Here is a 16,583-nt window from a genome sequence, read left to right as displayed (position 1 = left end):
AAGTGGGTATTAGTTACGTGTGACCTTGAACTTAAAGACCGTACAATTTGGATGTTTTTGTACATCCATTTAGCCGATTGCACATAAAGGAAGCTAGTGATGGAGCAAGCGCTTTGATACAAGTACTGTATAGTCATTTAAAAGCTGAGACTCATCGTACGTAACGGTAGTGATGGAGTGTGGTTTAGAAGGTAAAGAATTCCATGTGATTAGTGACATACATTTCTACGCATGAAAAATAAGAAAAAAGAAAGCAAGAAAGAATCCTAGTGATAATATATCCTGTCATAAGTAAAGTACATGTGCCGACTGCCAAGCACGAAACCCTGAGCAACATAGCGGAATAGAACCTGTGCACTTGCGTCATATTTCCGGTAATATGTGCGCCTGATTTTATTTTTTGGTGTAATCTTGTGGCTGATCTGCCTGCCTTATTTTGGTTGATTCTGTGCGAACTTTGTCGTTTTTTTCTCTTACATATTATCAACAACATCAGGAAAAACAAAGCCGCACTGATCTATGTAAATTAGAGAATCCAGGCACACCGGGTGAGATACTGCGAATATTACATATGCAAATTTCTTATTTCAAACTAACTGATAAAGACTGCTCTCATAAGATCACTGACCCGAATACTCCGGCTTGATGACCCAAACTCAAGCGATCCCTGAGCTCAGTAGAAATTAAATTAATATCGTAAAGAGATACTGTTATACTACAGTTCGTCTTTTGAATGTTGTGATATGATCATCGTTTGATACGCGATGTAAGAAATGAACTGTCGATATTTCATCGATACTTGCGGCCGACCAATATGACAGCATAAAAGAAATAAAACCGTATATTTATTAAATACGGATAACATACTGCATTTTTAAGACAAGTCTGTACTCTTGCTGGAAGCAACAAAGTCATCTAGAGACGACAGGTTTTGTGTTCTTCCCAACGACGTAGGTTTTTTGTTTTTACCATGTGAACGTCACCAGCATCTTTGGTCGTATGCTAGTATATTTGTCTCTAAGAGGCGTAAATGATCTGAATTATCTGTTCGTTAGCTTTTCCTAGTGCTGCCTTAGACTTGTTTGAAATCGTTTAGAAGTTAAAATGTCAACGTAAGGCACTATTAGAGGCCGAATTCTTCTAACAAAAAGGTGTTTTTCCTTCCTTAATTACTAAAAGGAACGGTCATCTAAAGAAGTAACACATTTATGTTACGCACATCAATAGCTCTCACCCAGGCACCGCTTGCATAAATCCTCTCACTATACTCAGTTCAAATTTGGAACATTTTGCACAAAGTTTGCAGCAGAAGAAATGTTTGCAGTAGAATCGAAATAAATAAATAAACTGAAATGGTATAGACAACGGGCAATCATTACATCGGCGAACCATGGAGGGAATTAAGAGGAGGGGGTATCAGTCTAACACCTGTTTCCAGCTCAAATAATACACTTTTCAATAATAATAATAATAATAAAAAACGACAAAGAAATACACATAAAACTGGTCATTATAGTTTAGTCAACACCATCCACTTCTAACCTCCGTTTAATTAATATTGATTCGCCTCTGCATTATATGGCATAAATTCTAGAAATCCTTCTCTGCATATGATTTGCAAACTTCTGTGAGGGGATTAAATTTTGAGTTGAGTGTTTTCTCACGTTGAGACGTGTGAAATTCATGCCAGGATGTGGCAATAAAGAATGAATGCATTAATTAATTGATAGATAGACAGGGCTGTGCAATGAATCAAGTGGACTATGATGTTTATTGATAGATAGATAGATAGATAGATAGATAGATAGATAGATAGATAGACAGACAGATAGGGCTGTGCAGTGGATCAAGTGGATTATGATATTTATTGATAGATGGGCAGGGCTGTGCAGTGGATGAAGTGACTATGGTGTTTATTGATAGATGGGTAGGGCTGTGTAGTGGATCAAGTGGAGTAGGATGTTTATTGATAGATGGGCAGGGCTATGCAGTGGATCAAGTGGATTATGATGTTTACTGTTATATGGGCAGGGCTATGCAGTGGATCAAGTGGACTAGGATGTTTATTGATAGATGGGCAGGGCTGTGCAGTGGATCAAGTGGACTAGGATGTTTATTAATATATGGACAGGGCGGTGCAGTGGATCAAGTGGACTAGGATGCTTATTGATTGATGGGTAGGGCTGTGCAGTGGATCAAGTGGACTAGGATGTTTATTGATTGATGGGCAGGGCTATGTAGTGGATCAAGTGGACTATGATGCTTATTGATTGATGGGCAGGGCTATGTAGTGGATCAAGTGGACTATGATGCTTATTGATAGATGGGCAGGGCTGTGTAGTGGATCAAGTGGACTATGATGTTTATTGATAGATGGGCAGGGCTGTGTAGTGGATGAAGTGGACTATGATGTTTATTGATAGATGGGCAGGGCTATGTAGTGGATCAAGTGGACTATGATGCTTATTGATTGATGGGTAGGGCTGTGCAGTGGATCAAGTGGACTAGGATGTTTATTGATAGATGGGCAGGGCTGTGTAGTGGATGAAGTGGACTATGATGTTTATTGATAGATGGGCAGGGCTATGTAGTAGATCAAGTGGACTATGATGCTTATTGATAGGTGGGCAGGGCTATGTAGTGGATCAAGTGGACTATGATGTTTATTGATAGATGGGCAGGGCTATGTAGTGGATCAAGTGGACTATGATGTTTATTGATAGATGGGCAGGGCTGTGCAGTGGATCAAGTGGACTAGGATGTTTATTGATAGATGGGCAGGGCTGTGCAGTGGATCAAGTGGACTATGATGCTTATTGATAGATGGGCAGGGCTATGTAGTGGATCAAGTGGACTATGATGCTTATTGATTGATGGGCAGGGCTATGTAGTGGATCAAGTGGACTATGATGCTTATTGATAGATGGGCAGGGCTATGTAGTGGATCAAGTGGACTATGATGCTTATTGATTGATGGGCAGGGCTGTGCAGTGGATCAAGTGGACTATGATGCTTATTGATTGATGGGCAGGGCTGTGTAGTGGATCAAGTGGACTAGGATGTTTATTGATAGATGGGCAGGGCTGTGCAGTGGATGAAGTGGACTATGATGTTTATTGATAGGTGGGCAGGGCTGTGCAGTGGATCAAGTGGACTAGGATGTTTATTGATAGATGGGCAGGGCTATGTAGTGGATCAAGTGGACTATGATGCTTATTGATAGATGGGCAGGGCTATGTAGTGGATCAAGTGGACTAGGATGTTTATTGATATATGGGCAGGGCTGTGCAGTGGATCAAGTGGACTAGGATGTTTATTGATAGATGGGCAGGGCTGTGCAGTGGATCAAGTGGACTAGGATGTTTATTGATAGATGGGCAGGGCTGTGCAGTGGATCAAGTGGACTATGATGCTTATTGATAGATGGGCAGGGCTATGTAGTGGATCAAGTGGACTATGATGCTTATTGATAGATGGGCAGGGCTATGTAGTGGATCAAGTGGACTATGATGCTTATTGATAGATGGGCAGGGCTATGTAGTGGATGAAGTGGACTATGATGCTTATTGATTGATGGGCAGGGCTGTGCAGTGGATCAAGTGGACTATGATGCTTATTGATTGATGGGCAGGGCTGTGTAGTGGATCAAGTGGACTAGGATGTTTATTGATAGATGGGCAGGGCTGTGTAGTGGATTAAGTGGACTATGATGCTTATTGATTGATGGGCAGGGCTGTGCAGTGGATCAAGTGGACTATGATGCTTATTGATTGATGGGCAGGGCTATGGAGTGGATCAAGTGGACTATGATGCTTATTGATAGATGGGCAGGGCTATGTAGTGGATCAAGTGGACTAGGATGTTTATTGAAAGATGGGCAGGGCTGTGTAGTGGATGAAGTGGACTATGATGCTTATTGATTGATGGGCAGGGCTGTGCAGTGGATCAAGTGGACTATGATGCTTATTGATTGATGGGCAGGGCTATGTAGTGGATCAAGTGGACTATGATGCTTATTGATAGATGGGCAGGGCTATGTAGTGGATCAAGTGGACTAGGATGCTTATTGATAGATGGGCAGGGCTGTGCAGTGGATCAAGTGGACTATGATGCTTATTGATTGATGGGCAGGGCTGTGCAGTGGATCAAGTGGACTAGGATGTTTATTGATAGATGGGCAGGGCTATGTAGTGGATCAAGTGGACTATGATGCTTATTGATAGATGGGCAGGGCTGTGTAGTGGATGAAGTGGACTAGGATGTTTATTGATAGATGGGCAGGGCTGTGTAGTGGATGAAGTGGACTATGATGCTTATTGATTGATGGGCAGGGCTGTGCAGTGGATCAAGTGGACTATGATGCTTATTGATTGATGGGCAGGGCTATGTAGTGGATCAAGTGGACTATGATGCTTATTGATAGATGGGCAGGGCTATGTAGTGGATCAAGTGGACTATGATGTTTATTGATAGATGGGCAGGGCTCTGCAGTGGATCAAGTGGACTGTGATATTTATTGATAGATGGGCAGGGCTGTGCAGTGGATCAAGTGGACTGTGATATTTATTGATAGATGGGCAGGGCTGTGCAGTGGATCAAGTGGACTGTGATATTTATTGATAGATGGGCAGGGCTGTGCAGTGGATCAAGTGGACTGTGATATTTATTGATAGATGGGCAGGGCTGTGCAGTGGATCAAGTGGACTATGATGTTTATTGATAGATGGGCAGGGCTATGTAGTGGATCAAGTGGACTATGATGCTTATTGATAGATGGGCAGGGCTATGTAGTGGATGAAGTGGACTAGGATGTTTATTGATAGATGGGCAGGGCTGTGTAGTGGATGAAGTGGACTATGATGCTTATTGATTGATGGGCAGGGCTGTGCAGTGGATCAAGTGGACTATGATGCTTATTGATTGATGGGCAGGGCTATGTAGTGGATCAAGTGGACTATGATGCTTATTGATAGATGGGCAGGGCTATGTAGTGGATCAAGTGGACTATGATGTTTATTGATAGATGGGCAGGGCTCTGCAGTGGATCAAGTGGACTGTGATATTTATTGATAGATGGGCAGGGCTGTGCAGTGGATCAAGTGGACTGTGATATTTATTGATAGATGGGCAGGGCTGTGCAGTGGATCAAGTGGACTGTGATATTTATTGATAGATGGGCAGGGCTGTGGAGTGGATCAAGTGGACTGTGATATTTATTGATAGATGGGCAGGGCTGTGCAGTGGATCAAGTGGACTATGATGTTTATTGATAGATGGGCAGGGCTATGTAGTGGATCTAGTGGACTAAGATGTTTATTGATAGATGGGCAAGGTGTGCAGTGGATTAAGTGAACTATGATGCTTATTGATATATGGTTTAAGGCGATGCAGTGGATCAAGTGGACAATGATGTTTATTACACAACTGCTTGATTAAAAAGGGGCATACTATGCATACAGAATCTGTTGCTTATGAAACTCCAATAAGTCAGCATAAATGGATCTCGAGTATATCATGTGTGATGTATGAAATGCACAATAATTTGAGCTGAGATTGGGAAAGAATTTTTTCCTACACACTTTTACAAAATAATAAAGTCCCGCTCAGTTCAGTGATAATATTAGGACTTATAGGCAACCATTTGCTTCTGTTGCTGATTATTAGAGAATAATATGGCATGTTATCCGCCTCGCCAATCTAAATAAGGATTATTTATACGTATACCATTACTGCTTACAAATATAGGTATTTTAAATGCAGATTGGTGTCTCAGCTGTCATGGATGGAATACCGACAGAGTTGGTATTATTTATATAATTATAAGCTTTTATCTGGCAAGAATGTGCGGCCTGGATACAATGGGTTTGTCATGGTGAGGAGCATTCAGAATGTGAACTGGTGCGACGAAAAGAAATAAGGTAAACCCGAGGAAGTAATATTGACTTTGATTGGAAAATTTACGCTCACGGTACCACACTACTTAAAGGTGATTTACCAATTTCATAATTTCTCGTACGTGCAGAACATAAGTGGTCATTATTATATCTAGTATATCTGGTTTGTTTAATGGAGTGATTGTCAACTGTCATTGGATACATCTAGTTTGTTAAAGGAGTGATTGTCAACTGTCATTGGAAACAACCATTAATCAAAACTGAAGTAACAAAAATCTAAATAACCTCATCACATTTAATATTAAATGGTTCTCCCTAAATAATAAATGAAAATTATACGAAATTCGTTGACTGTAAGGCGTTGATTAAACGAATCGCTCACGAAATGTTTGTTTCTGAGTGAAGATTCCTTGATTATAAAAATGCAAGAGGATCAAGTTAGCCTCGATTGGCTCACCTTCCTTGCATCTGCATAATAATCAAGGAATCTGCATGAATCTGTTCGACGATTAAATCACGCGTGCGTTTCCTAAAAGGGCAAAACAGGAGCAAGTTTACAAAACCATTGACATATTCAAGGTTTAGTATAAGAATCCATTGAGTTTATTTAATTATGTATAGGCCTCGTACTACTGAGCAAAACATTAACAGTATTATCAAAATGATGGCGAGATTCAAATTCACAATGGAAAAACTATGTTGGCTTAGGCAAGTCACCAGTAACACGTATAGGTTTCCAGGGACAAAACTCTGTACTCATCCGCACCCAGACATTGTTATCTACGTGACCTTTCCTTCACCTAGCGGAATTATCACTGAACGTAAGTCAAAGATCGTGAAGAGGATCACCTAAAGATTCTAACGTCAACAAGTATAGTGATAGATGCTGCTGATGATAGTTTCTTCAGTATCAGTTTCTAACTGTTTTTGCTAAGAAACTGAACTAAACGCAAACGTCATCTTGGATTACTGGAGCATGAAACATAGGCCACCGTGACTTAGTTTTGATTGAACAGTGTTACACTTCTCATGAAGCATCTATATACCAAGTCGCATGACTCTGCATGCAGTAGTGTTCAAGAAACGGAGCTGAAAATAATGGTTAATGCATATCACTATAGTATGAAATACAGGTCACAGTGACACAATTGTAGTTTAAGGGTGAGCTACATATATGACTTTGAACGCAACAGTGTCAGAAACTAAGCTAAGGTCAAAGGTAACTGCAGGTCACTATTGTGGAAAATTTACATCACAGTGAAGTAGTTTTTACCTAATGAGTAAGGCATTTTTATCCAAAGTTACATGACCCCACAGGCGATAAGGTCGGCTAACCTGAACTAAACCCAAACCCTAACCTAGAGAAACTGAGTTTAAGGGAAAGCACATATAGGTAAGCCAAGACATATATGTTACGGTGACATATTTTTCACTATTTGATGGCTTTAGTACTCCCCATCAAACATGTACTTTGCAATTCACATGACTCAACCAGCAACAGTGTTTACGTAAATGACCTAAATGCTAACACTAACCTAAGTGTTCACGCCTGACGGACGGACAGGTATCATCAATCCATAAGGTGGAAATACTTTGTAATCCAGCTAAAAATCCAGTCAATTCTTATCACTTTATGCAGATATATACAATAATTAATTACATTTATCGCATATTTCTATAGTTATCGTCGGGCTGCAGGCCAAGTCTTTAAATGCCTCTGAACAGCAGGTGACACGCAATTAATGACTGTCAATAACATCAAACAATATTATATACAATGTACTGATTAAGATAATTATTACAATTAACTATGCTGTAATATTCCACCATCGGTATTTTTTATATAAAGAATTGGCATTATTCAGAGTTGTTAATAATGTTAAGAACCATACACACGTTCGTTTATCGATTATCTGTTAGACAAATATTACAGTGGAATCCAATATATCCTCACCTTGATTTACCCTCCTAATACATTCATACGAAAAACAACATTTATCCCTATTTTTCACAGCATTAACCGTCGATACAACCATAACTCGATTATCTTAATTTTTATTCCTACACCCCAGACAATTTGATAAATCGTTCGAACAATTTACCCCACCCCCACTGAACTGTAAGTATGGCAAATCCAAAGATCGCTCATCCGTAATATTTTCGCGTCCTTCCACGATTTCAGATAAAAACAGGTTCTACTGCCGTTAACTAACACATCTCAATGACCCCAAATAAATTTGTTCTCACCGAACGAGAAGATTTGGCACAATGAAAACTCTTTTATCTCAAGTTTTTTTTTTGTTACGTTCTCCCTATGAGATCTTGATAAAGATGTTTTACTGTATTTATTTCCTTTAGCTTGTACTAATATGTCCTCTCCATGATAAACTTCTACATCACATGGATCACTGACTTTTTCCATCATGTTCAAAGCTAACTCGGTCAAATTAGTATTGTCAATGAAGTTTTATTGAATTCAGTCTAATTTGTGTGACAAATAAATATCGAAAAGCGTCGATTATCAAGCTGGATGAGTTTTAAACAGCTTGATTACATATTGGCCTTGGGACTTGGTGCTTTATTATGTAATTGCTGGTGTATTTGCCGTGTCAGGAGAAGATAATATCAGAGTGGTCCGCTAAAAATGTAACAATTCTTGACAGAGAAATTCGAACTAGAGACTAACTACGTATTTTGTATGGGCAGCATATGAGCATAATTTATATGCAAAATATATATAGAGGAAACAAACTGATTCTTGGAGTGGGGTACACTTAACAAGCCATGTCAGTTGTTATGCTTGCACTTGTTGCTTCAGCTGGGTAAAACAAAAGTCAGTATCATTCGTGAATTTTATGTGACAAGATGAAAATAGGACTAGCTAATTATTCCTATATTTGTTTTTAAAAAAATGTATTGTCTAACAATTCTGATCAAAGAAATTAAAACAGAGATCATGACAATTGCAGTTCGTAGACAATATGGTTAACAGTCTGATACCAGTCCAACATTAAATATATCACAATTTAACCAGAGAAAAAGGAAAGACGGTATAAAGGAAGAAAACTAGCAGATGGTGTAATAATTCTGAACAATTTTTTTTTTTTTTACTATTGTGCAGACATGAACAGTTTAAGAATTTACGTCAGTTTGATATCCATAGCATTCAGTTTAATGAAAAATACAGGAAACGTACATTTCGGGACTTCCTGTATAATATCCAAGATATCATTCGACGAATCCCTACACATACCGTCCACTTTGTCCAAAATTGAGACGACATAAGTAAATATCTATCGCGCTGAAAACTCTACAAAAGAGATATTATAATTTCAGTCCGTATCATTTAGTAAATCGATTTCGAGTTAATGACTAAAATTTGAATTAGTGGCATAAAATTTCAGTTTAAAAGAGAAGTCAATCGGTACTGTTGTTCTCTTACATCCTGACATTTACTGAACCTGCCAAAGTGGTTTCTACGAACAATTATTTATCATTCTGATTTGACCTTAAGTGTTTGTTTAAGAGCTCAACCACGCTCACTCTATATATTTGAACGTCTATTCCGTGTGTCCAGTGCAAATATTGAATATAGCATTAGTGGTCACACTTAAAAACAAAAAGCCCAAATCGCCTAAGTAATCCTGATAAACTCAAAATGTCAAGATCTTGTATGACTCCAAACACCCATAAGTTATACTTGTTAGATTGATGTCAATGCGTCTCCATATCTACTGATTTGTCTGAGTGTACTGTATATGCATTCTTCATATCGTTGTTTGATTTCATTTAAATAAAGCCATAGCCATGGCGAAAAATACACTCCCACTTTTAAAGCTTTGAAAGGCGTTCATCCTTTCTAATCACATTACATTTGTATGCGCTATATGATTAGTATACAACTGAAAGTTCAAATAAAGAACCGGTCCGTGGAAAGACATATGCTGAGGCAATATATCCAGTTAAATAAATTTGGATCCCACTGCAAAAAGTCCCCACTTAAATATCAGTACTACCGGGTTTGTTCTATAGTAACATTATTTTAAAGGTATTCTCCATTTGTTCCGATCAGAGGATATCATTTAACACTTAAATTTATCTGAGTAAACGCTGTTAATTAAACTAATCTGGACAATCACTGTATGCCGACTGTCACTGTTTAGAGATTATCTACCGTCGATAATCGTACGTCAAAGACAAAAATTGATGATCTTCAATGAAAGTTAGGGTCTGTGATCGAGTAGAATAAATATAAGTTTTGCCTAAAATTCAGACAGTTTTCCAAACAAATTTAAGTTGTAAAAATCTTCAACCGTTAAATTACAAGTCTGCTTTAACCATTAAATGTATAAATCTACTGGACAATTAATTATAAATCTATTCTAATTATTACATTATAAATTTACAATACCATTACATTATAAATTTACAATACAATACCTTTATTAATTTACAATTCCATTACTATATAAATCTACTCTGTTAATTATAAATCTATTCTAACCATTCCATTATAAATTTACAATACCATTACATTATAAATCTACTCTAACCGTTATGATAAAGATCAAATGGATTAAATTAAATTTTATCGTAAAATGCAGTAAAAATCGACACTTCATAAAATTACGGGTAAAACCTACAAGCCTTTAAACCTCATTGTTTCCAATTACAACTGATTTTAAATGGAATCAATCTTAGACAGCTTTGGTTGTTGTTGTATTAGGGTCTAACGCCATTTTTCAGCACAAGATAGGCTATAGATGTCAGCCAGTATAACTGGTGGAGGAAGAACCCTGGAAAACCCTGGGAAGAAGCTACTGGCAATCTTTTTCACGTACCCACGTTAGCCGAGCCTGAGACTCGAACCCACGCAGTGATCCGTAACGGTAAGCGCTTTAGGCCACTGGGCCACTCAGGGTCCCGACAGATTTGGGCAACTCTAAACTAATTACACTTCCTTAGCAATCACACATAATCATGCACGATCTTGACGACATACAGCTTCTTCGTTAGACTATTTCTCTAAGTACAGTTAAATATATTTTTGTAGTTTGTTACTGCATTTAAACCTTATGAAAAAGCAATTCAGCTTATTCATTAAATCTAGTTTTTAATACGCAGTTAGAAGTACTTCATTTAGGCATTTTAACGCCGTGGAGTCATCTCAGAACGTTTGCATATTATTTAAACGATGTGGAGTCATCTCAGAACGTTTGTATATTATTTTAACGCTGTGGAGTCATCTCAGAACGGTTGCATATTATTTTAACGCTGTAGATCATCTCGGAACATTTGCATATTAAAACAACGCATAGTTGTCAACATGTAGAAGAGACAAACGGAGAATGACCATCGACATACATACATCTTAAAACGTTAACACCACATACTCGCAGTACATTGAATAATTTTCCAGCCCAATGGATATTATCCTCTAATATCTGACTATTTATCAAGAGATCAGCTTATAATGTTATCACTATAGATGTATGTGGAATAGTATTCAATGGAACGTGTCTGAGTATTGTTTTTCTTTTAAGAATAATTTATGGAGGTTTGGCATGAATATGGGAACTGCGCTTAATAATGAGATTTTTCTATATGACGTAATGACAGTTCAATCAAAGGCCTGTGATCTGAAATAAATATTATGACCATTTCTGGATATACTTGCTTTGTGACACCCTAACCAAAGGTCACCAAAACCTACCCAATACCTTTGACTTAGAAAAGAATCTCAATAAGATGATTCATTTCTTATTAAAGCAAGTGTTCCACAACCCGGTGTCTCATCTGAACCCGTCCGACCGTCGGGAAAGGTGAGACATGCCTTAAGATGCGTACGCCCGTGAGACAGAGATTCAATTCTTGAACATGAAATTCTTATGACAATACATAATAATTTAGAAAAAAAAGGTTGGGAGGTTTGGTAACGGTTGGTACAATAACAAATATACTTATTTTAGTTTAACCGTTCTTTTCTTTTTCCTTTTTCTCTCCTACACTTATTTACCTTATCTTTGATGTTCTTGTCTATTTCCTGTAAGGGCACGCTACACAACTCCTTCGAAATTTCATCCACCCATTCAGGGACAACACATCCTTCTTTGAGTTCAGAATTCCGTTCTTTATGAGAGTCAGGATCTATTCCGGTTTCAAAGCGAAGTTCTCCATCAATTAAATGTGCCTCTCCCGCTCTCTCTTTCCTTTCTTCAGCCTTTATCCGATCACGTTCTTCGTCTTCACATTGCTTTTTCCAAGTTTCTGTCGTAAATGGAATAAACTCTATCACAAGATCTTCCTCTTCCTCTTCCAACTTGGAATCTGTCGTCTCCTTGGGGATGTCCTTGGGTTTGTCATACTTATCATATGCAGAGGGTTTCTTCTGTACCGTATTCGAAACTTCATCCCCCGACATTCTTATGGGAATCTAAATGTATAATATAGAAAGGTCCTTAGGCCGAATTTAACTAAAAAAAATACAATTCTGTCATCATCCTCGGTATTTGGTGTTGGGAATAACCCTTGAACATACTGTCACCAGTTAGCCATTTCCATGCATTCTTCGTAGATCTCACAAACCTGGAAAATACAAGGACCTTATTATGAAACCCTTATCTTAATTAACAGCCCTTAGCAGAACTTGTTGATTTGAGTATTTCCTCTGCCCACAGTATGTGTTAGTCAACGAATGATCTAGAAGAATAACCAACACTATGGATACTGTCTCGGGGACAATATAAACTTAACAACCAAAGGAACTTATTATTAGATATCTACCGGCCAATACAGTCAAATAAAACCGGTACAGCACCTGATCGAAAAACTTATAAACTCTGGACTGAATGAATTATTAACCACGGCCGATTCTCCTTTCGCTGTACAGGTATTCCCATAGCTTAGAATCGTTGTTACATTTGACAAATATAATCGATCCAGTAACTATCGAACTGATTCAGTCGAGAACAAAATTTGTTGGGCAAGAAGAACAAAATGACAGAGAAGGAGACGAATCTATATACAACAGTTTGTTCCTCTTCCTAACCGTTCACACAAACACGTTCGTCGCAAAACTGGCAAACTGCTATAGTCGAAAGAGGCACCACATAAATCCACCTATTGTGCGACCTTAATTACTGACATACAAACTTCAGTATAGGCAACCAGTATCGCCAGTCAATTGTTTGGCAATGACGTGGATAGTTGAGGGATCACGTAGTTTCATTACCTGGTCGACGGAAACCAGAAGATCCCTTGGATAAATAAAGCTTCACCACACTTAATGCCCCTTTTTCTTCATTTGTTCGCTAACCTCTCCTTTATTCAGTCTTTATGTAGGTCCTAATACAACCAAATACCTTTGTGGCATACGGTATTTGATACGATTGACTGTTTGAAATACAATTTTGTGTGTGTGTGTGTGTGTCGTATAATCTGCTACACAAAAGCAGACAGTTTTAACCACACAGAAAAAATCTAATGCCCGATGTTGCCTAGTCAAGAGGAACCCGATAAATAGAATCTGCTTACAAGGCATGTATATAGCTTATATCGCTTCGCTGGATTAAATGGATTGACATACATCGTTCAGATGGCAAGAGAGTAAAGACGAAAGCTACAACTTATGTATTTCAGACTGCTTGGGTATCATGAAATGTATCTCGTTAAAAGGAATTTTAATTATAAATGTAAAGATCGAGATCGGCCACAATTTTGGGCTTCCAAGTCTGATCGGCATAATCTCCCCATCCGACCTGCAATGAACAAATCCTAACCCTATTTAAGGTGATGGTAACTACCAGTATATAATGTTATGCATGCGTCCGATCTACCACAGTTCAATTTGCATATTTGATACTTTTATTGACAATTTCGTTATAAGTACAGAACTGTTCGAAATGCGAAGAAGATGAGTTATAAATATATTTGTAGGGATCAAAATACACGTATTATCAGAAGCGAAATTTATCGACGAATATTAAAGTCTAAATTTCACTGTCACTTTTCCGAAAGGAAATAATAATAATAATAATAATAATAATAATAATAATTATTATTATTATTATTATTATTATTATTATCATCATCATCATCATCATCATCATACTCATAAAAAATAAAAAACATTCCCTGAGATTCGATTTATCTCATATTTACAATTCAAACAGTTGTAATCCATTAACTTTTTATTCATCCGTAATAATAATAATAATAATAATAATAATAATATACTATTTATTAATAAAGAGTGACTCATTTAGTTATAGACTATTCTTCCTTGAGGTACTCTTAAGACATGTACAACAATATGTATCATACAAAATATGATAGTAATTACTATTTATTTTAACATTTCTCTATTATTATATATACTAAATTTTATTATAATCTGTTAGTAACACACATTTTATAATATTTCTTCTTAAACACTTTACTATTTCCTGCAGATTTTACATGCAGTGGGAGCTTGTTCCACAGAAATGTGCCCAAGTATTGGAGGCCTTTCTCAAATTGCTCATTTCTTGGTTTTTGCGGATGAAGGTTCCCATGTGATGCTGATCTCAGCTGGTAATGTGATGTATAAGGCCTGAAAAAATCCTGGGAATAAGATCTAAGTAAGATGATGGCTTTATGTCACATTCTGACAATGTATTTTCATGTGCCAAAACCTATTTTATGTGTACCTTTCATCATGAATAACAAATATTAATTACATGAAAATTATGAAACTAAAATACTGTTTGGATTTTCATTCGGTAATAAGGAATCAGAACACACACACTCTGTCTGTCTGCATGTATGTCCGCCCTCCTCCTAGTAGAAAAAACAAGCTGGCTGACTCTCTATTTTTGGAGCAGTTTCCGAATCTCCTGGACTATGGAAATTCGATAGGTGGCAACCTGATTATTCTTGGAGGTTTCAACTTTCACTTTGACTGTCCCGGAAACTCAAATACATCAAAACTCATAGATTCCATTAATGTTTTCAACCTCAAACAGTCAGTTAACCAACCCACCCATAAACATGGTCACATTTTAGACTGGATTCTTCATATACCTGATGATAACATTCTACGGTCCTCCCTGGTATCCCATGACCTTGCATCAGATCACCTCTGCATTATATGCCATCTTGACGTATCAGTGCCTAACCCTCCACCTTTATCTGCTACTAAGAGAAACCTCCGTATGATAAATAGAACCAAACTAATGCACGACATCCAAGCTAACCTAACAACTTGCTTACCTCCTACCGCAGAACATCTCGATAACTGTCTGCGTTCATTACTTGACAAACATGCCCCAGCTACCAAGTGCAGAGTATCAATTCAGAAGTGTTCTCCATGGTATAGCAGTGTTAGGGACCAGCTTCGTACTGCTAAAAGAGACCGCCGTAAAGCTGAGAGGCTCTGGCTTTCCACCAGACTCACTATTCATAAGCAAATCTATAAGTCGCTAAGAAGAATGTCACAAATATAGTCCATGTAGCGAAATCAGCCCACCACACTACTAAGATCATGGAAAGTTCCAGCTGCAAAGAGCTCTTCGAGATTACTAACAAGCTAATGTCAAGGAACAAATGAACACCACTTCCAACTACATTCTCTCCAGTCGACCTTCCGGACATGTTTGCAAATTTCTTCCGTGACAAAGTACAAACCATTAGAGATAAGCTTGACACCACAATTTCAATTGACTCGTCGTCACCATACAGTTGGGATACAGAATTTGAGCGGCAACCATTAGCAGCATTTGAACCTGTCTCTATGGATTTCGTACGTACAATCCTGATGAAGAGTGCACCAAAGTCATGTGAACTTGATCCAATTCCAACATCACTGCTACTTGAGTGCTTAGATCCAGTATTACCTTCACTAACTGATGTTATTAATACCTCTCTCTCATCCGGGGAATTCCCATCATTTTTCAAAATGCCACTGTAAAGCCTCTGCTTAAGAAACCAACACTAGACCATAACGATTGAAAGAACTACCGCCCAGTTTCTAATCTCCCATTCATATCAAAAATCTTAGAAAAGGTTGTTATATCTCAGCTTGTATCTCATTTGAATTCAAACGTCTTTTTAGCAATGTACAATCTGCATATCGCCCTTGCCACAGTACTGAAACTACTCTTCTAAAAGTAGTTAATGACATTCTCTCTGCGTTGGATAGCGGAAAGATTACAGTCCTCACCCTCCTTGACTTGTCTGCAGCATTTGACACAATAGACCATGATATATTATTTCACCATCTCCAGCATGTATTTGGCATTCATGATACAGCCTTACTGTGGTTCAAGTCCTACTTGGTCAACAGGACACAAATTGTATCTGCAAATGGAATACACTCCAGCCCAGTTGATCAATGTTGTGGTGTTCCACAAGGGTCTGTTCTTGGACCTGTTCTCTTCATTCTGTACACTCAGTCGCTCTCAAGTGTCATATATCATCATCCAGTGTCTCACCAATTGTACGCTGATGACACCCAAATATACAAATCTAGCCACCCAACTGAAGTTGATGCTACCATCCAAGGTGTAGAGAGATGCATTTCTGATGTGAAATCATGGATGACATATAACAAGCTGCAAATGAACGACGATAAAACTGAGGCCATTCTGATCACAACACAAAGACTTTCTCATTCACATCCTTTACCTCAAACAATAAATATCAGCAACACTA

The 16,583-nt window shown here is 38.0% G+C and overlaps 1 protein-coding gene across 1 annotated transcript in view; it reads right to left on the bottom strand.

Moving 5' to 3' along the window:
* LOC149801793 (sodium channel protein 1 brain-like) overlaps positions 1-12,812 on the bottom strand; it is a 181,705-nt gene extending 168,893 nt beyond the window's left edge. Inside the window, exon 1 of the mRNA XM_089956848.1 lies at positions 11,911-12,812. Within this exon, the coding sequence (XP_089812974.1) occupies positions 11,911-12,315 (405 nt within the window). The 5' untranslated portion in view covers positions 12,316-12,812. The remainder of the gene's footprint in view (positions 1-11,910) is intronic.
* Positions 12,813-16,583: the final 3,771 nt, after the last annotated feature.

Source organism: Sinohyriopsis cumingii, chromosome 4 (assembly GCF_028554795.1).
Source record: "Sinohyriopsis cumingii isolate HCF-2022 chromosome 4, ASM2855479v2, whole genome shotgun sequence".
In the NCBI taxonomy this organism is placed as follows: domain Eukaryota; kingdom Metazoa; phylum Mollusca; class Bivalvia; order Unionida; family Unionidae; genus Sinohyriopsis; species Sinohyriopsis cumingii.
Note: the sequence above shows the minus strand (reverse complement) of the source record. Positions and strands in the feature narration are given on the sequence as shown.